This window comes from Artemia franciscana, chromosome 16 (genome assembly GCF_032884065.1).
Source record: "Artemia franciscana chromosome 16, ASM3288406v1, whole genome shotgun sequence".
In the NCBI taxonomy this organism is placed as follows: Eukaryota; Metazoa; Arthropoda; class Branchiopoda; order Anostraca; family Artemiidae; genus Artemia; species Artemia franciscana.
Window position 1 is genome coordinate 12,886,965 of NC_088878.1, and position 24,367 is coordinate 12,911,331.

The window sequence follows — 24,367 nt, forward strand, 5'->3', positions numbered from 1 at the left end:
AGAAGAGAGAGAGAGAGAGAGAGAGAGAGAGAGAGAGAGAGAGAGAGAGAGAGAGAGAAAGAGAGAGAGAGAGAGACAGAGACAGAGAGAGAGAGAGACATAGAGAGAGAGAGAGAGAGAGAGAGAGAGAGGAGTAATCGATTGACGTTAAAATCAATTATATTTGTTCGAACATGATTTTTTAAATTGTCGACTTCTTTCACGAAAAAGAGAAACCGGAGAAATTCATCATGGAAACTTGAATGTTCTTAGGTTGTGTTCAAAAGTATACCCACAATATCATATTGTTTTGTTTCGATTAGTATGTCAAAAAATTCAATAAATGCATTTGACCCACAATGTAAAAGCCCCACGCAATAATCCAAAGCTGGAGAATCATTTTCCATGATAGCATCAAGCATTCTTTCAGATAATATTTGCTTTTGCACTGTCAACTTCTGAAATTGGCCATTTACATTCACACATTCTTACAATGTCACAAGATTCCGCATGATTTTTTGTTTCTCAATTCCATACATTTTGTTCTTGACACTCCCACTGCCGTTTATAGACTAAATTAACAAAGCCATTATTCTGTCTACTTTGTGCACACCCTGAGCACTTGCTGGCTCCGTAGAGACATGAGCAAACGATCAACTAAAATACCTAACCAAAAAAACAAATGATTATAAAATGTTTTTATAGTCAGAAATGTTATAATAGAAAAATTTGCATTTTCACTTTTTTCTATGAGGTGAATCAATCCATTGACTTCAATTTGCTTCATGATTGCATTCAATCCATGTTGTAGACTGGATATATACATTGTATTCATTTTTGCTGTGAAACATAATGATCCTTCCATCTTAAATTGATTCAAAAATATAACATATTTACCAAGCTTGTCATCTCACTCAAATGCTAGTCCACAATCCTTTCCAATTTCAATAGGCTTTCTTGGGGGCTCTTGTCTTTATAACATCACTGTCAACTCCTTCGAATTGCAATAAATGTAAAACAAACAGAAAATTAAATATTAGAACGCTTTTTGAACTTGAATCAATGTAAACTAATCAAATGTCTATGGAGAACTGTGAAACTAAGTAACTCACCCACTAACTTTTGTACCGATAATCACTTGATAACCGCCAGATGGGTACTGTGCACCTGGTTATTTGTATCCAAAGGCCCATTTCACAGAGACATAAAACCTGAATAATAAAGTTTACCTGAAATATTCTTATCATCGGAAGCTGAGATAACGCTATTTGTGTCGTAGGAATGGTGAGAATACTGGCCACATAAAGTGCATAATGGACCCCGGGGTAAATAGCATTCAAAAAGGCATGAAAGTTCATAGTATACTAACAGTATAGTATAGTAATATACCTGTTGATAGTATACTAACAGACTTATCAATGTTTCTGGCTCTTTTTAAAAGTTTTCAGATTTTTATTTCCAAAATAAACCTATATTATTAATTCTATTAATAGCTATCATTCCTGAATCAGCGTTAACGGTACGTTTTTCTTAGGAGGTAGTATTTTTAATGTAGCTAAGATTTTAGCTACTACGAGCTTTCTCTGTACTAGGTTGTACAGCTTTCTCTGTCTGTGTAGCTATTGCTGCTACATGAACCTTTAAGTGTGTTCATTCCCTATGCATAAAAGTTCTGCTAATTTTCGAATGCATAAGACAGAATTTAAATTGTTGTCTTTTAGAGGAAGAGAGGAAATAGTTTCACATCGAAGCAGCATAAAAGAATATACATAAAATGACTAACCAGTAAACATAGACCATTTCAGTCGAGTCAGTTTTTGTCATCTCCTACAAAACGGCTAGATTAAATTTTGTAGTTTTATTACTGATTGGAGGGGAGTTGAGCAGAATGCAGTAGATATAATTCGGATTGATTTAGACAGGTTTTGGTTAAACGAGGGTCGATTTGAATAATTATTGAGCTAAATAAGGGTTGAATTACAGTGAAGGCAAGTAGAGTGGGGGTTGAGACAAATGAAGGTTGAGTTTCGCAAGGACTGACTAGAACGAAGATTGATTTACATGAAGGTTGAGCTGAGTGTGGATGAGTTGCACGGGTATTAAGTTCATTGAGGTTGGAGTTGAATGGGGATTGAGTTGCACGTAGATTAAGTTTAACGGTGTTCAGTTGCGCGAGGGTTCAGCTAAATACAGATTGAGTTGCATGAGGTTGTAGTTGCACATGGGTTCATTTTTAAGAAGCCTCGGTTAAACAGGGGTTGAGCTTGACGGGGGTTCATTTGCACGGGGATGGAGCTGCATAAAGGTTCAGTTACGAAGGGGATCATTTGTACAAGGTTTCAGTTGCACAAAGGGTTCAGTTAGACGAGGATTCAGTTGTATGGGTTCTGACTTATACGGAGGCTCATTAATGCGGGGATTCACTTGTACCAGGGGTGAGATGCACGAAGTTGTAGTAGCAATGGGTTCAGTTGCAGTAGAACCAACAAAAAGTGTTTTGTTCACAAAATATTTTCCACTAAATATTTTCGGCAAGCTCGAAAAATAGACAAGGTGGCATTCATAGTTTTAGAACTGTCTTGGCAGGGCACGGTCCAAAATTGATTGGGAACCACTGGCCTCAACAATTGGAATTTTTTAACTCGAAATAAGCCAAAAAATTTTAAGCTTCAGTCAACTGCATCGTCGAAAAACAGATATTACGAATCACAATCACCAGAGTGCTGTTATTGCCTAATCATCATTCTGCGGGTAGACATACCAATTGAATCGAGGATCAAGCTACACGGTTCCATTGTATCCACACCAAAATAAGAAGAATTGGCAGAGCTTGGAGCAGAATTGGTGGAACTAGAATTGTGGAATTGGAGGTAGGGCAGAAGTGGGGAATCCGAAACTGACACAACCAGAATCGGATTTGGAGTTGGGATCGCAGAGGATAAAGTGGGGGCTGATATCGATTGAACCGGGTTTGAAGCCAGCAGATATCAATAAATGTATTAGGAGTAATGAGGGGTGCCAGTGGGTCAGTATCAGTGTGGCACGGTGGTGTGAATTGATATGGTGTATCACGGGAGGTTAGGCTTCAAAAACATACAGTAATGGATTTAATGGGTGACTGTTAGCAACAAAATGTCTGGAAAATTTCTTAGGAATGATGAAATGGTGACAAGGCGTATCACGGACTGTTGTATTGCTATAAATATGAACTAATGGATTTAATACTCGAATTTTAACAATAAAATATCTTTAAAATGTCTTACACATAATGAAAGGGTGCCAATAATAGTGTGGCACGATGGTGTGAATTGTCATAGTGTATTACAGAGGGTTGGCTTTCGAAAACATGAACCGATGAATTTATTGCGTGATTTTCACTAAGAAAGATTTTTACTAGTAAAGGGTGCCAGTAGCTCAGTCATAGTGTGGCACAGGTTAGGATTGTCAGAACATAATATTAACAAAAATAAAAAATATATCTATTGGGGGTATTCAAACATTAGAAAACAATTAAATGATGATGAGGATGCCGAAGGGTGCCACGAAGGGCAGCCGTGTAATGATGTGAAGTGTTTTTCTCGGGGGGTTGGGGGCAAGACCAAATGGTTTGTTTATGAAATACACAATCTGCTGGAGTTAATACATAGTTTTTTTTTTATCAAAAAAATGTCTGAAAATGTTTTAGGAATGATGAAGGATGCCAGGCGACCAGTCGTAGTGTGACACGGCGGCATAAATTGACATGGTTTATGAAGAAGGGTTGGCTTGTGAAAAACATGAATCAATGGATTTAAATCATAAGTTTATCATGAAAATATTAGGAAAATGTTTTAAGAATGATAATATGTATCATCTAAATGACTTGTGAATGAAAATATGTATCAGCGGGTTGTCATGGGGTAGCCATGTCTCCACCATCCACTCCATTGCCAGAAACTCGGACTGGCTGTTAGTCCGCGGGGTCACTTCCAATCGGCTTCCGTAGGGTCAAAGTCAAAAATCATCTTTCCGGGTAAGTGTAGAGTCGTTCTAATTTTGCGTTTGAAGCATCGTAAAGTACGCTTAGTTGCTTAAATAGAAAACTGAGACTGCTTTGTGAGCTACAGCAGCTTCTTATTACTCAATGAGAAGAAATTTGAATAAGGAGATATCCGTCTGTCATTGAGGGGAATCTAGTACGGTCTTCCAGCTGAGATCTTTTAGATTGAACAGGCAGCTAAGACATTAATGCAAATAGAAAACAAAGGAAACTACACATATTAACTGTGCAAGATAGTTGATAATGGGTCCTGAGAGAATTAAAAGTATGAAAAAACTATCTAGTATGATATGAAGAACTGACTAGACAACTGTCTAACAGTTTCTGTGATGGGGCTAACACGGATAACTAGTACACTAATATGTCTTTAAGGCGCTCTGGAATCAAATGCGACGAAATAGCAGTTAAAAAAGCTGAAACTATGGCAAAACTTCAACATTATTGGCTGGAAACCTTTGCTTCCATTATTGAAAGCTACTGGAAATCAATAATGAAAAATGGGGGGTTTTGGAAGGGTATAGCAAAAAAGGAATGGAAAACCAGGGTGCAAAAGACCAAAGGAACTAATTCCTAAGTTTAACCCCGCGCTGTAAAATGTCATTTATGGTGCAGTTGTCAAAAATATGATTGAGTGTTGGAGCCCTAATTCTTGGAATCATCTCACCGGAATGAGAAGAGTTTGACAAAACCAGCCAAAATCACCTAACTGAATTTGCCAAAAATATGCTATGACCGTGGAAAGAACAAGAAATATAATAAAAGAATTGTTGGCTGGAATGAGATACCATCTAGGGTTATTTTATAAATTACATGTCAAAGTGAAAGATATAGTGGGCGATAGTAATGTCAATAGCTGGTACAATATTTTCACGCAAAAACAGCGGTGAGCAGCAGGTTGAAAAACAAGTCACTTAGGTTAACGCAAAAAAGCCCAAATTTAGAAATGGATAAGGCACGCTTTACGGATGAAGGATGACAGATTGTCGAAGATTGTCCTTTTCGGCCAACCACCTAGGACTAAGCGGAAAGCATGTCATCCTCGTCTGGGATGGGAGAACGTCAAAAAGAAAGATTTAAATGAAATGGAAACTTCCCGCAAGAAGGAAAAAAGAAGATTCTGTTTTTATTGGGATCGAGGAGGAGCGTGCGTAGCTCTGTTGGCCTAGCTGTCTAAGGCGGCTTGTTGCTGCGGAGAGTTGTTAGTTTTAGTACAAGTAGTATTTTTCTTTCTTGTTGCTCTTCTTTCTTGTTTTCGAGATTAAATAAAAAAAAAACAAGTTTTTTTAACGGGAAGTAAGGAGCGACATTAAAACTAAAAACGAACAGAAATTACTTCGTATATGAAAGGACTGCTTTTTCATCAACACCCCACTCTTTACGCTAAAGTTTGACTCTTTCTCTTAATTCGACTTTTCAAGACAGTAAAAAACTTTAGCGTAAAGAACGAGGCGTTGATGAGAAAGCAGCTCTTTCATATACGAAGTAAATTCTGTTCGTTTTAAATTTTAATGTCGCTCCTTACTTCCCATTAAAAAAACTTTTTTTTTTATTTAATTTCTGAACGTTTTTGAATCCACGCATGTTTTGATTTTGGCTCTCCGCAGATGAATAGTTAAAACTAAATTTGCATATTAATAGTTTAGGCTAATTGGCTTTCTCGTAGTTTTGATCGAATGATTTTGAGAAAAAAAGGAGCGGGGAAGGAGGCTTAGTTACCCTCCGATTTTTTGGTTACCTAAAAAGGCAACTAGAACTTTTAATTTTTTACGAATGTTTATTAGTAAAAGATAAACGTAACTTACAAATTAGCTTACGAAACGAACTTTTGTATTCTCATGTTTTTATTACGTATATGAAGGGATTCACCCCCTCGCCACTACCTCGCTCTTTACACTAAAGCTTAAATACTGTCCCAATTTTTTAAGAATGACCCCTAAATCACAAAAGCCCTAGAAAAAATAGTTGAAATTGCTAAAAATGCTTTAGCGTAAAGAGCGAGGCTTTTGAGGAGGTAAGCCCATCATGCACGTAATAGTTTCTGTTCGTTTTAAGTTTTAATGCTTCTCCTTACTTTCAGTCGAAAAAACTTTTTCATATTTATTTTTCATTTTTTTTTAAATAATGCTAGAAAATCCTGCTCTCCCTTCATGAATTTTTTTTCCCCATGACAAATACCTCCAAGGAAAGTTCCTCCAACATATCCCTCTCTTATCAACCGTCCCCCCTCAACCTAAAAATCCCCCAGAAAATGTTTGTACTCTTCCGAATAACCATTACTATATGTAAGCACTGGTGAAAGTTTGTAACTTGTGGCCCCTCCCACGGGGACTCTGGAGGAGTAACTCGTCCCTAAGGACATAGTTATAAGGTTTTTTGACTACGCTGAATAAAATGGCTATCTCAGAATTTTGATCCGGTGACTTTGGGAAAATAATTAGCGTAGGAGGGGGCATAGATGCCCTCTAATTTTTTCGGTCACTTAAAAAGGGCACTAGAAATTTTCATTTCCGCTAGAATGAGCCCTCTTGCAAGATTCTAGGACCACTGGGTCGATATGATCACCCCTGGGAAAAAACAAACAAAAAAACAAACAAATAAACACGCATCCGTGACCTGCCTTATGGCGAAAAATACAAAAGTCCACATTTTTGTAGATAAGAGTTTGAAACCTCTACAATAGGGTTCTCTGATAAGCTGAATCTGATGGTGTGATGTTTGTTAAGATTCTATAACTTATAGGGGTTGTTTCTCTCTATTTTCTGAAATAAGGCAAATTTTCTCCGGCTCGTACTTTCGATAGGTAAAATTAAACTTGATGAAATATACATAATTAAAATCAGAATTCAAATGCGATTCTTTTGATGTAACTATTGGTATCAAAATTTCATTTTTTAGAGTTTTGGTTACTATTTAGCCGGGTCGCTCCTTACGTTACCACGAACTATTTGGTATACTTATAAATAGAAAACGGTGTCTTGATATGATCTTTTTTTGAAAAGTTGAATCATGCTTGGCCAAAAATTTCTACAGGTTTTGAGAGGCCAAGGATGTACCTTCATACAGCAAGACCTATCATTTAATTATGTTGTATATGTAGCAAAACGAAACGCTGGTCATAGTAAATGGGCTAATATTCGCCATGTTAAGGCTGCTAAAGATGGACAGAGAGCTGCCACATTCCAGAGACTTGCTTTTCAAATGAGGACTGCAATTAAAGGTAAAATGAATTTCAAGCAGGATAGATGAAAGAAGCTTTTGAAAAATTATAAATGAAGAGTAGGTAAACAGACCTAAGTATATCATGGGAAGGAACTTTAAAGTAGACTACCTACTTCCACTCCCTCCCCCTGGAGGTACTGACCTTTGATGACGTTATAAAACATTATTGTTATAAAAATAAAACCTTGCAAAATAGATATTTTGCTTAAATAAGGTCCAGGAAAACTGGGTAAATGTTTACTTTTGTTCCAAGTGCTCTAAACTGAAAACTATGCAGCAAAGCAGCATAGTTTCCAGTATAGAGCTCTTAGAAATGCTAATTCTAGAAGTGCATTCATTTCTGGTTGTTTTCCTCCTCCATGGGGCAAACTAAAAATTCATAAAGTAGGTGTGCTTACAGGTAACATTACCTATAGAGCAGAGCATATTAGCCTAGTCCATGAGCCCTGCAGGCAGTGGGGCAAGGTCTGTATTACATATTTATTTAATAAACCTTGTATAATATTTTTTTTATAGTTTTATCACTCTTTGTTGAATGAATATAGAATGCAGACCTCACTCCAGTTACTGTAGGGCTCATGGACTAATACACTTTGCTGTATAGGTAATGTTACCTGTAAGCAAGCCTACTTAGTGCATTTTCAGTTTGCCCCATGGAGAAGGAGGGTCAACCACAAATGGATGCACTTCTTTAATAAAGACAAGGAAACAATATGTGATTGTCAGAATCTTGCTATATGCAGTAATACACACTTTAGAGCACTTGGAATGACAGAAAATATTTACCAAAAACTGTTATTAGCTTCAAAGCTTTGTTCAACCCCAATGGATATGGTCTCAATCATCTGAAAATACACCCCCTAAATTTAGAAAAAGATCATTGCCATTGATTAAATTTCTAATTAAATAGCAGGGACTATATTTTCAAAACTAAACCCAGAGATAAAAACCACAAAACTGGAAATCAAGGTAAAAATTATTTTGTTGAAATTCTAGTAGGTATAGCCTACCTATGAAGTGGGCAAATTTTTGTGACTTCAGAGGAGGATTCAAAGAGAATTTCTTCAAATCAGAAGAGGATTAATGTTCAATATTGGAAATACCTTATCTGAGTATGTTTTTGACCCTAGATTCATTGCTGAAAGTTTCATTGTCTTAGCTAAACCCCTTTCCAAGATAGCAAAAAGTAGCTAAACTAGAAGTTTACCTAGAACAAGAATTTCATCCTGAATATGACATTTATTTCCATTGAAAATTCAATTCAAACCCTTTACAGACCCTCAAAGATAATGCTTTTTTATCAGATTTTAGATACAGCTTATATACATGTCTTAGTGTTGTTAAAACCAGTTTACCCATAAATTGAATTAATAGTTTCAAAATCAAGAATTAGTAAAAGCATAGAAAATACATTATATAGGCTATATATTTATGCAAGGCTAGAAAGGATTAACCTAATCTAACCTATTCATTATACAAATAATATTCTAATATGTAATTCTAACCTACCCTGTATACAAATTTTAAAACTAGATTAGTTTGATAACATTTTTTTTATTTATTATATTATATCTGTTAATTGAAGAAGATCATGTATTATCTGTGACTTTTTCTATTGCGTTTTTGCTCTATTTCATTCTTTACAACTCTATATTTGTTACTGCCCACTCCATTAACAGACATGGATGTAGAAAAGGGGGCAGCTGCCCCCCTTATTTACACTAGAATTTACACTAGATATTAACAAGAACTTTTTGTATGTTGGATATTCACTATTAGATGGTAAAAAAGCTAGAAATAAACAGAAATTTCCAAATATTATTTCCAGTATCAATAATTACATTCCAATATTCAGTTTTGAATTTTGGTCCAATATGTAGATATTTTAATTTTGATATCTAATTTTGCCCAACTTTAACCCTGAAGTGACAGGGAGAAAAAAAGTTACACTAACTACAAAGTTGGTTCTGCAGGACACTAGTATTTTAAAATTTTGTTTTCAAATTTATCTCAATTTCATTTACAATATATTCAGATATATCAGTTAGAAATACTAAAACACAAAAATAATTCCATAATTTGCATTTGGGGCAGAGGAACTTTATATACTTCATACATAGGCCTACATTTTTTTGCATAAACTGCAGGTATATTCAGATGTTCACTCCTTGCTTAGGGGGTAAGTGATGCAATGACCTTTTTTTGTTATTGGAACCTGAAGAACACATGTAAGGGACGTTCTCAGCTGAAAATCATGCATGGTCCTTGACCAAATTATACAGTCCTTATGGGATCCTTTGAAGAGTTCCTCTGATCCTAAGTTACTGGTTGATGAGGGGTCATTCTAGCTCTTATCAGAATTTTTCTTTGGGTCAGATCTTTTCTTGGGATGTTAAGTAGCTCAGAATGACATTGGCAATGACTCCTCCTATGTTCATGATTGGATACCACACCTCCTTGGACCATCTTCTTGTGAAGTGAACCCCTTTTAGCCTAGAGGGTCCACTACATTTTTGCTGTATGATCATCTCTGGTTTACTACTGTCATGTTCAATTGCTACTGAAAAGGGGATTGACAAATCAAGAATAATTACTTTTTTTTCTTTGAAAAATGCCAAACTAGGTTCAGATGGTCTTCAAATTTGGAGATGGATTCCCTTGTATGACTAGCAAGAAAAGAGAGTAGATCTCTCTTTTGTTCTTTTTCACCCTATTTACACATGTCATTTTCAAGGGTCTGAACATTTTAATGCTCAGACACATGCTCTATGGACATGAACCAGTTGCTAGCTGTGATGTTGGTGTTTAAGCTCTTCAAGAGATTGATAAGGGTCATGTTCATATTGGAACTGAAGCATTGTGGATTTCAACTATAAGTGCTTTCTTTCCACAGTAGACAAAAGATGTTAGATAGACAAAAAGTCATCCAGACCACTAGACATTAAATTTTGAATCTAAGCTTGCTAGCTTAGAACAACTTTACTTCTTGCTGTATTGTTGTTTGAATTAAAATGGAAGAGTTGTGGGCATCAAGTCATGGCTAATTTTAGAAAAAGCCAAGAGACAGAGTCAAATTGAGTGAGAGGCAAACCTGGCATTAATTTCCCCCCCCCCCATTATTCTTAATGGAGTGCAGTGATGAGAAAATATTGTCAATTAATGTTGCTGTTTGGTTTGAGATCCTTGTCAGTATGTTTATACAAGGAGCTAATCAATACAAAGTTAGTAAGACAAGAGACAGAAGCCTGCCTAGATGAAGATTCTGCAAGGTCAAGGTTAAAGTCACCCATCAATACAATTTGCACTGTCCTCTAAATGCAACTAGCATTTCATCAACTGCCAAATACTTGCCTGACGAGTAATTTGCTTAGCAGTTTGTGATGAAGAGATCAAAAACCTCTTTGATGGCTTTGATCTAGAGGTCTGCCTCTTTCATGATATATGTGCCTATCATCAAACTGAAGACAGTTTTTCAGACACTAGAGTTGCTTCAGGCCCAGGAAAAAACACAAACACAAAAAAATGTGTTGATTATCAACAATATTTGTAAGACAAAGATTTCTTTTAATGAATTGTCTGACAAAAATTTAATTCAATAGCTTGCATACCCTGCATAACTGGTTAAGAAATCCATCCACGTATAGAGGCATTGCAAATGAATATGCCAATACCAAGAAGAAACTTCCAGTGCCAGCAAAGTCTATTGAATCAACATTCCCCATAATCCCAACCCCATGGAGTTGGTCAATCCCCATACTATACACTAATTTCTCAAAGTGGACAAAGGCCAATTGCTTTCACCCAGAAAAAAAAATGCTGAATTTAAAACCACTACTATTACTATTACATATAAAAACCATTTCCAAATTTTGTTGATGGGTCCAAAATGCATGAGAAGGTGACAAGTGGAGCTTTTATCCCCAATTCTTAAATTAGCAATGGGTGGGATAATGTATGATAATGTGTCTATAATGTCTGCATAGTTAAATGCCATAACCATGGCATTAGAGCACCTCATGAACATCAACCTTTGACAGCTAATTTACAAAACATTATAGATTATTCTGACTCTTTGGGAAGCCTAGAGCTGCTGTCTTCAGCTTCTCAGTATCAGATAAGGACACTTTTCATTATCTTAGCATTATTGATAATCTTGCTTCAAGAGACATAAGGCATTACCTGGTAACCATCTGGCAGATGAAAACAATAAAAATGCTTTTAAATATTGACCAACCAAGTGGGAGACCAATCCCCATTAGAGCCTATCATTGAACTGAAGACATTTTTTCAGAAACTAGAATTTTCTCAGGCTTATTGTAGCAAGCCAGAGTATTGTAACAAAGCTTAGCCAGAGTCGACCCAGCTCTAAATGGGTACCTGGAGAAATCTGGGGAAGGTAGACAGGAAGGCTGTGCGAAAGCACAGGATGGCTGGCCCTCAACCCCCCATTGCACTTCCTGGCTGAAGGGCCAAGAAACGGAGATCAGCACTGCCGGTACGGACTGTAAAGTCTAATGCCGTATCCTTTACCTTACCCCTTACCTTATTGTAGCAAGGAAAATGTCCCGCCCAGTTCCCTCAGCTGTAGAGAGCCCTTTGCAATCTTCACTGCCTAGCTTGAACACTCTTAAGAGGTAAAGAAGGTCTAAAAAGGCTTGCATATCTATGATGTTGACTGGTTTCAAGTATGTTTGCTTATCTACAATACAAAAGTTATAATGCAGTTTGGCATTGGTTGAAGGACAGTCTTCTCAAGGTTCTTGACTGTGATGAAAAAGTCTCATGCCTTTTCAGAGGGTTTTAGGTCATTGTGTCATTTGAGACCTGAAAAGTGTATAACGAGATTACAGCCTGTTATGTCTCCTCTGTAATAAGTGTTTGACTTGTTTGTTGTTTCATAGGAGAAAACTTGACTTGATTGTCAGTTGTTTCATAGGAGACCATATTTTAGCTATAAATGATCTTTTCCAGCTCTGAAAAACAAAGAAAATTGGTATTACCCAAAGAAATAAACTAAAAAGAGTCCAGAAAAAATGAAAATGAGCAACAGCAATGCTTTAAGAAATTTATAAAAAAAAAAGTTCTTGTGTGTATTATATCTTGATTCATCAGCAATCAACCTAACCAATTGTGCACCAAACCACTCTGTGACCACTCTGTGGTGTTTTTTGTTGATATTGAAGTTTTCCTTTCACAAGAGTGCATATTGTCTGGTATTATAATTGCCTGTTGTTAGTATTAAAGTTTATTTCAATAGGCAACACATGTAAAGTCCCCCCAGACCCTACCCCAAGTACTACCAAAAATGTATTACCAGCCCCATCTCGGCTGGTCAAGCTCACTATCTCAAAGCTCATAAGACAGGTCAAATTCAATGGATAAGAGAAAGGTGGAGGTTTGGGGGGGGGGGGTTGTTTGTCACTATCCATCATTAAAATGACTTTCAAGAGGGCTTTTCTTGGAGCTCCAAAGAAAGAAAAAATCGCCCCAATCAAAAATAATCCCCTCCCCTTGCACTTTTCCTTCACAAAACCTTGGAATATACTTTCTCCTTATTATTCTTCTTATACCCCCTTTGAGATAAATAAAATAACTCTAATAAGGGTTGCAATTTTTGAATTGTTAAAATCAATACTTTCTTTAAACAATAACTAAGATGGATCTTTGCTAATAGCTCTCTAAGATTCTAAATCAGTAGAGATACTACTTAACTTAGAAACCATTCTTAACATCCCAATAAATTCTGCTCTATGGACCCCAAACCCCTACCCAACTAAAACAGTTTTGTATAGCATCCCTCCAGAAATACATATTCAGGAGCTAAAGGAAGGGCTGTCTGACAAAATTGTTAGCACAATCTCAGTTGCATATGTCACCCAACTTGGAAAACCAGATGTTAATGGCCAAAAGTCAAGCAAGTCTTTTTTATCCATACTTAAAGAAAAAAACAATATCCCTGGCCAGATACTCCTCTTTGGACAAAGAAAAACACACAAGCCAAAGTAACACAATTCAGTGCCAAAAATGTCTAAAACTTGGACACAGCACAAACAAATGCAGTGAAATCTTACTAGCATGCAGTAAATGCAAGAGTTACTATCCCAAAGGAATGCTAAACAGGTAAAAGTGATCAGTCAACATGTATATACTGCAAAGACTCCTATTATTTTTCCAATAAAACACTATTCCCTTCATATAAAAAGCATGCTCTAAAACTTCAAATAGCAACAGGGAAAGCTACACCTCATCTATTTGCAGCTTTGGAAGTAAATGCAGCCCAATCACCCTAAACTAAACCCTTTTTGAAACCACCCAATACTAACACTCACAGAACCCCCAATCTACCCAAAGCAACAATCAAAACTCATTCCTCAAAACACTCAATGCTGCGCCAACTAGCCTCTTCGTCCTATGAGATGAGGTATGCCTGGCCACCCCCCCCCCCAAATAGAAATGAATTAGAAGCATTATACCAGGAATTAATCCCCTGATAATTGACAAGCTGGATGAACAACCAAGCAAGCTAGGACCTAATATGTACCTCTTTATACTACACTCTAATGTGGTTCAGTCTATGAACCTACGACAGCCACAGAAAACAAAAATCAAAAAAGAATCTTACTTTACTTGTAACAAAGCTAATCTCCATAATTCATTGATATGTAAGATCACTTTTGGAAATAAGTTAAATGAAATAATATCTTTATGAATAATAATGCCATTGATATTGCTTGCCTTCAGGAAACCCATTTGACAAAAAATCAACAAACAGAGTCTCTGCGATATACTATCTAGGGAAAGGCTAGGTCATCAGAGATAAAAGGAGGTGGTGTAGCTTTAATAATAAATAATAATATCAAATTTTGTGGTATTAGCTTTCTGTTTTTTTTTAAAAAAATGGCTGAATAATACCAAAACTTACATAATAACGTTTTATAATCCTAATGGACAAACTGCAGATGCCATGGACTTCTTCAGTTATATAAGTAATTCTAATATGTTAAAAAACGTAATTATTTGTGGAGATTTTAATGCCCACAGCCTTTTGTGCAGGGGGAGGGATAAGCACGGAAATAAAGTTGGTAAGTCTATTGGAAGTTGGATCTCTGAATTCACAGTTGCTATCCCTCCAAATCTAAATACATATTTTAACCCCAAAAGTTGTAAAATTTCCACAATTGACCTACAAATTGTGTCAATAAATATTTTGAATAGAATTTATATGAAGAAAAATGGTAACTTTTGCACAGACCACTTTTCCATAGTTTCTTCATTAAATGAACCCACTAAAATTCAGCCATGTACCCTCAAATTTATTAACACCTAAACAAATTGGACTGTGTTCAAAAATAAGCTTAATGAGGAGTTAATAAGTCTCACTCAGGGATCATATATTTCAATTGTAACAGTTGACGCACATCCGAAAGTTTTGGCCTCCATACTGACAAATAACACTAATCATTCTAATTCCAAGACAACACCCGAAAAAAATTCCCTAAACACACTCCTAATGGAGAAGAAAAATGGCATCTAGGAGAACATATCTAAAAAAAACCTCTCCTGCTACATGTTTAAATAAATTACTAGCTGAGGCTAATCTCAAGAGGGCTATAATAAAGGCTAAAATAAAATTACTGAACTAATTTTGCAAATTGTCTTTTTGGAGAAACGCGTGAGCCAATCATACATAAACTCATAAGCCACATCTGTGGGAAAAATACCCCCCAGCCCACCCCAGTATGAGCTATCATGTAATAATAACCATTGTGATTAATGATAATAAAAAGGCAAATCTATTTGCAAATTTTTTCTCCAATAAGCTAACATCAAGTAATAACAGCATCACCACCCCAATCTCCATAAATCCCATATACCAGCCTCGCCCAGGTTCATAGTATATAACCTGCTCATTCACAATTCATGAGCAGAATAAATGTAATACAATATATTAAGGCTAAGGCTATTAATAGCTATGATAACACACACCTTACATGGACAAAGAATATCACCTCTTCTTATAAACAGGAACTCCTAAATTGCAATAATCATACTTGGTCTACGTCCAAATTCCCCAATGTTTCAAAATATATGTCCCTCCTACCAATCATTTGGTTTGTTGAGAAGAATAATATGGTACCTCATACTCAAACTAATTTCAGAAACCATCACTCCTCAACAGATGCTTGTATTTGATTAACAAATGCCATAAATGAATCTCTTATCTAAAAATAATTTCCTAGTTGCTGCTTTCCTAGACTTTGAAGGCACATACGACAATGTGGACCACCAGATCCCTCTTGCTAAACTTACAAGTCTTGGATATCATTCATAAAATATTTTATTGAAAATTAAAATTTAATTGTTTGTGTAGGTTCAACTTCCTCACCTAAAATTACAATAACCAAAGGTCTTCTACGGGGTGCAGTCCTGACCTGCTTAATTTTTCTTCCTATTTGTCTGGGACATGAGCCTCCTACACACCAATATGCTGATGATCTGGTAGTATGGGCAACAGGGAACACCTTCGAGATTGCACATTCAAGGTTACAGTATTCATTTTTCCAATTCGAAATTTTTTTTTCAAAAATCTGATTTACCCATTGCACCCACCAAGTCAAAAATCTTCGAATTCCACCATAAGCGAAAAAATCTTAATGCAAAACTAACTCTCAATGGCATAATCATTCCAGAGGATAATCAAATGCATTACCTAGGTTTCATACTTGACCAAAAACTTAATTTCTACTTTCACATCACAAACACAATAAAAATGTTATAGAAAAAAAATATGAATAATAAAAAGACTACTATCCAATCCTGGGGCTATGATGAGAAAACTTTACACCAATTTTATAGATCATATATAAGACCCCATATTGATTATGGGTTAATTGTTTATGGTGCTTTTGCAAAGTTGAAACGACAGCACAATTTCGCAAAAATTGAAAAAACAGCACAAAATGATATAATCCATCTCACATTTGGTCTTAGGAAACCAACAAGTAATAAGAGTCTGCTTACTGAAAGTTGATCAGAGCGGATCCAGGATTTTCTTTGGGGGGGGGGGGCGCATAATAGGTTACTTTGTTAAACTTGCGAAAAAAGAAATACCTGCAGTTTAAAGGAAACCTCGACAATTATGTTTTGTAGGTAGTTAGTGGAAATGGTCGTAAATTTAATCTAAAGTCTGGTAAGGGTTAAAGTTCTAATAAATCTGTTGAAATTAAAATGGTATAAAAATATTGATGCATAAAATAGTAAGTTATAAAAACCACACCGCCATGAAGAAAAACTAAAACGCTGTTCACAATCTATAAAAAATATAATGTTTAATATTTTCTGCATAATTTTTTGCCTTTGTACTTCTCACTGCTATTGTGAGTGAGCTAAGCTTTTTATTGTCAAAAAAAAAAAGATTGATCTTGAACCACATTTTGGGGTCATGCACTCTTTGTGACAATTTGTATAGATGAAACCATTTAGCATGTTGCTTAACTTTATGGCTTTGCTTAGTAACTATGATAGTAATGAAGATTGGGAAATGAGGATAAAGATATAAATTGTATATTTGTAATATATATATATATATATATATATATATATATATATATATATATATATATATATATATATATATATATATATATATATATATATATATATATATATATATATATATATATATATATATATATATTGTCCTGTGGTGGCGCAGTGGGTTTGACCTTAGCTTGGTAATACGGGACCCAGAGATCGAACCATGCTGCAGGAATGCACTGCAGGGCCGACGCAGGGACCTTAGTAGTCAAGAAGCGTCGTTAATCCGATACTATATTATATATATATATATACATATATATATATGTATATATATATATATATATATATATATATATATATATATATATATATATATATATATATATATATATATATATATATATATATATATATATATATATAACAAGGGTTTTAAGTATAGGCAATAAAGCATTAACTAATTACTGTTTCTTTCTAAAATAGTGTTTTAATAAACAGTGTCAACTTTGACAAAATCTCAAATATGTACTAATCAAAATTTTTCTTTTCATAACAACGTAGCGTATCTTTCTACTTTTTAAAGCTTTATATGTTTTGCTTAAGTTACAGAATTCACTGTCTCTTGGGATTTTGAAAAAAGGCAGAGGGACTAATAACAAGCATGAGCCACCTTTTTGCTGTAGTTGTTTTGGAAGATTTGTGCAAAGTTTGGTTTTGGCATGCTCATTTCAAAAGATTGAAATGAGGTATAAAAGATAACCAGGCATAAAAGATTAAAATATTGACCTTTTATACTAATCCAAGTACACTTAAACGGACCAACGTGCATGTCATGGTGCAAGCCACAATACACACAATTTTTTTTACAGTACCACCGAAACTGTCTGCATAGCACGCAAAATTTTGTAATTTTAGCTCTTTGGGAACTGACCATGGTGGCAACCCTGTAAGAAACATTACCTCTGTTATTTCAAATAAGTTTAATGAAAAGAATCAAGAGATACTACCGATATAACTTCGCTCCTCCTCCATCACAGAATTCTGATAGGGAATAGGTGATAAAAAGATTCCTTTTTTTATGCTTTTACTAAATGCACTAATCACTTACTATCACTTACTATCAATTCACTCACAAATGCACCCTGACTAATGATCCCATATATAGCCTCAACAATGTATTTTTCCATTACGTCAACCTATTTATACAATAGCCTGTAGCTCCTATGTTAAACTTGTTATCTTCTCAATTTGGAATTTATCTTTGTGTTTGATTGATTTCACATATTACCAAAATAATGTTTGACATGATTGAAAAGTGTAGAATAATAGAAGAGAACATAATAATCTGATTAATAAATCCATCTTACATATTATTCAGGACAGTAATAACTTCATTTTAGTTTTAGGGGGAAACTGGAAATCTTGGAAAACACTTAGAGTGGAGAGATCGAGATGAAACTTGGGAGGAGAATAAGCGCAAGTCCTAGATATGTGATTGACATAATCGGACCGCATCTGCTCTCGTTGGGGGAGTGGGGGGGGCGATCTCCAGTGCTTTGGCGAGTTCGGTGCTTCTGGACGTGCTAGGAGCAAATTGGTAGGCGTGTCAGGAACCTGCACGAATTGAAATGATAACGGTCGTTTCCTCATTTCGACAATCCAGGGGGGTCTGGAGGGAGGGGAAGCTGTAAAAATTGAGGTATGTTTATCTTGCGAATAGGTGGTCGGATCTTAATGAAACTTGATATTTAGAAAGATATTATGTCTCAGATGCTCCCATTTTTAATTTGGATCAGATCCTGGGACATAGGGGGTGGAGGGGGGAACGAAAAATCTTGGAAACGGGAAATTTTGGAAAACGCTTAGAGTGGAGAGATCGGGATGAAATGTGATGGGAAGAATAAGCACAAGTTCTAGATACGTGATTAACATAACCGGACCGGATCCGCTCTCTTTGGGGGAGTTGAGTGGATTTCTAGTGCTTTGGTGAGTTCGAGAATAAAAACAAGTTATAGATACGTGATTGACATATAAGCAGACCGGATCTGATCTCTTTGGGGGAGTTGGAGGGATTTCTTGAGCTTTGGCGAGTTCGGTGTTTCTTGACGTGCTAGGACGATGAAATCGATAACTCTGTTACCGAGTTTACTTTTAGGTTCTGACCTCGTCACAAGTGCCATATGAGCTCTTGGCTCTTTTTTATTTTCAAATTATTTTCTCCAACCTTTATCTTACCCTGTTATGAAAACTCTACCCCCAAAAATATGAAAAACGAATTAATATAAATAAAAGTTTGAAATAAATACTATAGGGTATTCTATACCATGTATTCTGCCTGTATTTCGGGATATAAGTAGGTCATTCCAGGATTTACTAATTTTTTTTTATCATTTTATTCGTCGTAGTTTCTGTTGGATGTTCGATTCTGAATATGGGGGGGGGGGGGTAATTTTCCTGGGGAGGATTTTATGGGTGAATCCGCCAATCAATGTTTATTCAAACTTATTTTTTGGTTTGTGGTTGAGTTGAGTCAAACAGGGCTTGATTGAAAAGGGGGTTGAGCTACATGAGGATCTATTCTAAGTGGGACTGAGTTAAACAGGGGTGCAGTTGAACAAGGGTTCAGTTATATAGGGTTGAGTTGAATGGGAGTTGAGTTAAACGGGGTACAGTTTGATAGGTTCAGTTGCACGGCTTCAGTTAAACAGGCCTCTGTTACACGCAAACCAGTCTATACAGTCAGATTAATGTACTACATCCAAGAAAATTGATGTAGTGACTAATCTTCATTTAAAGTCAACAAAATTCTGTATAGCTGACTCATCAGGTCTTTCTTTTCGAAACCCTACTGAGAATATGAAACGCGTTATTCTGATTTGCATGATTTTTTTAATGTTATTTTTTTCTTTTATTATATTTAACATCACTACTGTTAATTCTTTGGATTGAATTTAGAGATTTATCTTTCTTTTCCAATATTTGACTGAGATATAAAACGACATTTTTACTCATATGCGTCACTAACTTCTAGGGAGGGGGGGGGTCAAACTAACCATAGTCAATCAATGGCATACTATTTTCAGAGAATGGAAGTGCTGATCCAAAGTTCAATTCAAAGTTAGCTCAAGTGATAGACATTGCAAGAAGTTCAAATATGCCTGTTGACAAAATCAATGATGTGTTGAAAAAATCTCTGGTATGTAAGTGCATTTGAAGCAAAATTGTTATTTAAATTATATCTTGGATTGTTATCTTTGAATTTATATCTTTCGAATTTGTTTGTACCCCAAGGGTGTTTATCATCTGATAAAATTACCCCCCCCCCCCACACACACAAAAAAAATGACATAAAATAAGCATTTGGAGATTCAGTCACAGAACAGAGGATATTGATGAGAGAAGATGTTGGCACTTCGACACAAATTTAATAGATACTGACTCTTTATAAATGTTATTACAAAACTTTCCGAAAAAGAGGTTTTCCGAAGAAAAGTGAAGGCCATATTAAACTTAAGATTAGAAGAAATAGAAACATACAATAAGTCAACTCAAAAAGACCAGAAATTACTATTAAAAAATAATTGCAACCCAAAACGAACAGAAATTAAATAAACAATCATGGCAAAGAAACATACAACGGGTACTAATATAAGTTTGGATTGGATTAAACTGTATTAAACAAAAAAAAACAACACAATTTAATCATTTGGCAAGTAGTCATTCAAGAAAAAACAAAGCTCTGTGGGAGAACGACTACAAGAACCAATATCAATAAATTCTTCCAGATAACTCAATATATATATATACATATGCATACATACACATATAATAATAACAAGTAAAAAATTATCAAAAAGAAAAGAAACATATATATATATATATATATATATATATATATATATAAATAAGTTGTCTGTGTGTGTGTGTGTCGAGTGACGTCATGTTTGTGTGTCGACTGACGTCATGTTTGTCGACTGATGAAATTACATACCGGGACACCGGGACACAAATGACGACCGGGACACAGGGAATATAAATGACGACCGGGAACCTCAAAGAGAAATTACAGACTGGGACACCCGGACACAAATCACGACCGGGACACAGGGAATATAAATGACGACCGGGACATTGGGACACAACTACAACGGGGACGCCGGGGGCACAGGCGGGATATATAAATGACGACCGGGACACAGGGATTGTTCGAATAGAAATTACAGACCGGGACACAAATGACGACCGGGACACTCAAAGAGAAATTACAAACTGCGATACCGGGACACAAATGACGACCGGGACACAGGGAATATAAATGACGACCGGGACACAGGGACACATCATTAGAATAATGAGGTATAGATCTGAATACGGATTGTTTTTCCCATGGACAATTATATGTTGCATGTTCAAGAGTCAGTAAACCTGACAATCTATTTATATGCACAGACAATGGGACAGCGAAGAATGTTGTATATTCGCATGTTTTACGTAGTTAAATATATATATATATATATATATATATATATATATATATATATATATATATATATATATATATATATATATATATCTATTCACAGGTGGGACACAGGGACACAACTACAATGGCGCGTAACGATTACGCGCGCGGGGGGGCTTGGGGGGACGCGAAGCGCCCCACCAACTAGGTGGTATACCAACAGCTAGTATATATATATATATATATATATATATATATATATATATATATATATATATATATATATATATATATATATATATAGGTGGGGGGGGGGGGTAATTCTGAAAAATCAGAAAAAATTAGGTATTTTTAGCTTACGAACTGGTGATCGGATCTCAATGAAATTTGATGTTTAGAAGGATACCGTGTCTTAGAGCTCTTATTTTAAATCCCGACCGGATCTGGTGACATTGGGGGGAGTTGGGAGGGGGAAACCTAAAACTTGGAAAATACTTAGAGTTGGGGGATCGGGATGAAACTTAGTGGAAAAAATAAACACAAGTCCTAGATACATGATTGACATAAACGGAACGGATCCGCTCTTTTTGGGGTAGTTGGGGGGGGGGGTTATTTTTGAAAAATTAGAAAAAATGAGGCATTTTTAACTTACGAACGGGTGATCGGATCTCAATGAAATTTGATATTTAGAAGGATATCGTAGCTCAGAGCTCTTATTTTAAACCCGACCGGATCTGGTGACATTTGGGGGGGGGGAGTTGCGAGGGGGAAACCTAAAACTTGGAAAACACTTAGAGTGGAGGGATCGGGATGAAACTTGGTGGGAAAAATAATCACGAGTCCTAGATACATGACTGACATAACCGGAACGGATCTGCTCTCTTTGGGGTAGTTGGGGGAGGGGTTAGTTCTGAAAAATTAGAAAAAATGAGGTATTTTTAACTTACGAACAGGTGATCGGATCTCAATGAAATTTGATATTTAGAAGGATGTCGTGTCTCATAGCTCTTATTTTAAATCCTGACCGGATCTGGTGACATTGGGGGAAGTTTGGGATGGGGGAACCTAAAATCATGGAAAACGCTTAGATTGAAGGGATCGGGATGAAACTTGGTGTGAAAAATAATACGTGATTTACATAATTGGAACGGATCCGCTCTATTGGGGGGGGGGGGTTAATTCTCAAAACTAAGAAAAAAGACGTATTTTTAACTTACGAAGGAGTGATCGGATCTTCATGAAACTTCATGTTTAGAAGGACCTCGTAACTCAGATCTCTTATTTTAAATCTCAACCGGATCAAGCGTAATTGGGGGGGGGGCAGTTGGGGGGACCGGAAATCTTAGAAAATACTTAAAGCGGTGTGATCAGGATGAAATTGATATTTAGAAGGATCTTGTGCTTTAAAGTTCTAATTTTAAATTGCGACCAGATCCTGTGACATTGGGGGGAGTTGGAGGGGGAAACCGGAATTCTTGGAAAACGTGAAAATTGGGGTATTTTTATCTTACGAATAGATAATCGGATCTTAATGAAATTTGATTTTTAGAAGGAATTCATGTCTCAGAGCTCTTATTTCAAATCCCGACCAGATCTTTTGACATTGGGGGGAGTTGGAGGGGGAAATCTTGGAAAAAAACTTGGAGTGGAGGAATCGGGATGAAGCTTGGTGGATAGCATAAACAAATGTCCTTGATACGTGATTGACAGAATCGTACTGGATTCGCTCTCTTTGGGGGAGTTGGGGGGAGGGGTTCAGTGATTTGGTGAGTTTGGTGCTTCTGGACGTGCTAGGACGATGAAAATTGGTAGGCGTGTCAGGGAGCTGCACAATTTGACTTGATAAAGTCATTTTCTCAGATTCGACCATCTGGGGGGCTAAAGGGAGAGGAAAAAGTAGGTATTTATAACTTACCAGTGGGTGATCGGATCTTAATGAATTTTGATATTTAGAAGGACACCGTGACTCAGAGCTCTTATTTTAAATCCTGACCGGCATTAAGCCTCTTATTTTCCTTTTTAAATCAATCTATTGATTCATAGAATTTTGTTAGAGCTCATACAATATGATCTCTTGGCTCTTCTCGCCTCGTCACAAGTGCCATCTGAGCTCTTAGCTCTTGTTCAATAAAAATGACGCATTTTTCAAAAAAATGACACATTTTCGTCATCCAAGTCTTGTTTTTTAAATGGTAATAAAATAAAAGTTAAATTTCAATTTTCTACCTCCAGGAAAGCTACAAATTAATGGAAGCGAATAGCGCTACCTAACGGTGGTAGTAGTACACAAACAGTACGGAATACAGGACGGATGCCATCACCATATTCAAAATTTAAACCACGGGAAGAAAGCAGCCATAGGTGGGAATTTCAAATCAAAATGTACGCTGAATATCTGAACTTAATTGTCTTCTTTTTGATGTAGCCATTGAGTATTTGTATACTATTAGTATGATGTTAGTTAGATAATTAGTATGATGATATTATTAGTTAGAGTAATTAGTATGATGTAGCCATTGAGTATTTGATGTAGCCAACTGGTACGTACTTAATAGTAAAAAGTAAACAGCATGCAGTTTACCAAAGCTGTATGCACAAGCAGCATTTCCCATTTTTAGGAGTACAGGAGGGTATACCACCTCGGACAAGATTAAAAATTTCCAAAGATGTCTTTCCTTCAGAATAATCCATCTGGCTTAAAAAGGCACCAACAAATATAACAAAAATACTGGATTGAAGCTGGTTGAATGGCTTACATATGGAGTAAATAAAAAGCTTAGCCAATAAAGCTGATTACGTATAGAGCCTATTACGATTACAACGTCATACAAAAAGTCTATTTTCAATTCACTGTCGGAATTGATTGTCCCTAAAACTTTTATATATGTTAACTTGCCTCGTTGGCCGCCCAGACACAAATTCCTAGTGTGTAACATTAATTTAATCAAATGTTTCTATTTCTTTCATGACGTCATAAAAAGGTCATGATCCCAAGATAATAGGATAAGGTTAATTTTACTGTTTTTTGAACTGATTTAAAAAATATTATATATTCAAAACTCTAAATAAAGATTTGACAATTAAATATGATACCACTTGTAGCAAAAAAATATGACACATTTTGGAAT

The 24,367-nt window shown here is 35.9% G+C and overlaps 1 protein-coding gene across 1 annotated transcript in view; it reads left to right on the top strand.

Annotated features, from left to right (window-relative positions):
* Nucleotides 1-6,991: 6,991 nt before the first annotated feature.
* The window catches only part of LOC136037093 (probable transcriptional regulatory protein Dgeo_2194), a 42,428-nt gene continuing 25,052 nt past the window's right edge, over nucleotides 6,992-24,367 (top strand). The window contains exons 1-2 of the mRNA XM_065719543.1: nucleotides 6,992-7,235; nucleotides 19,861-19,973. Of these exons, the coding sequence (XP_065575615.1) occupies nucleotides 7,025-7,235; nucleotides 19,861-19,973 (324 nt within the window). The 5' untranslated portion in view covers nucleotides 6,992-7,024. The remainder of the gene's footprint in view (nucleotides 7,236-19,860; nucleotides 19,974-24,367) is intronic.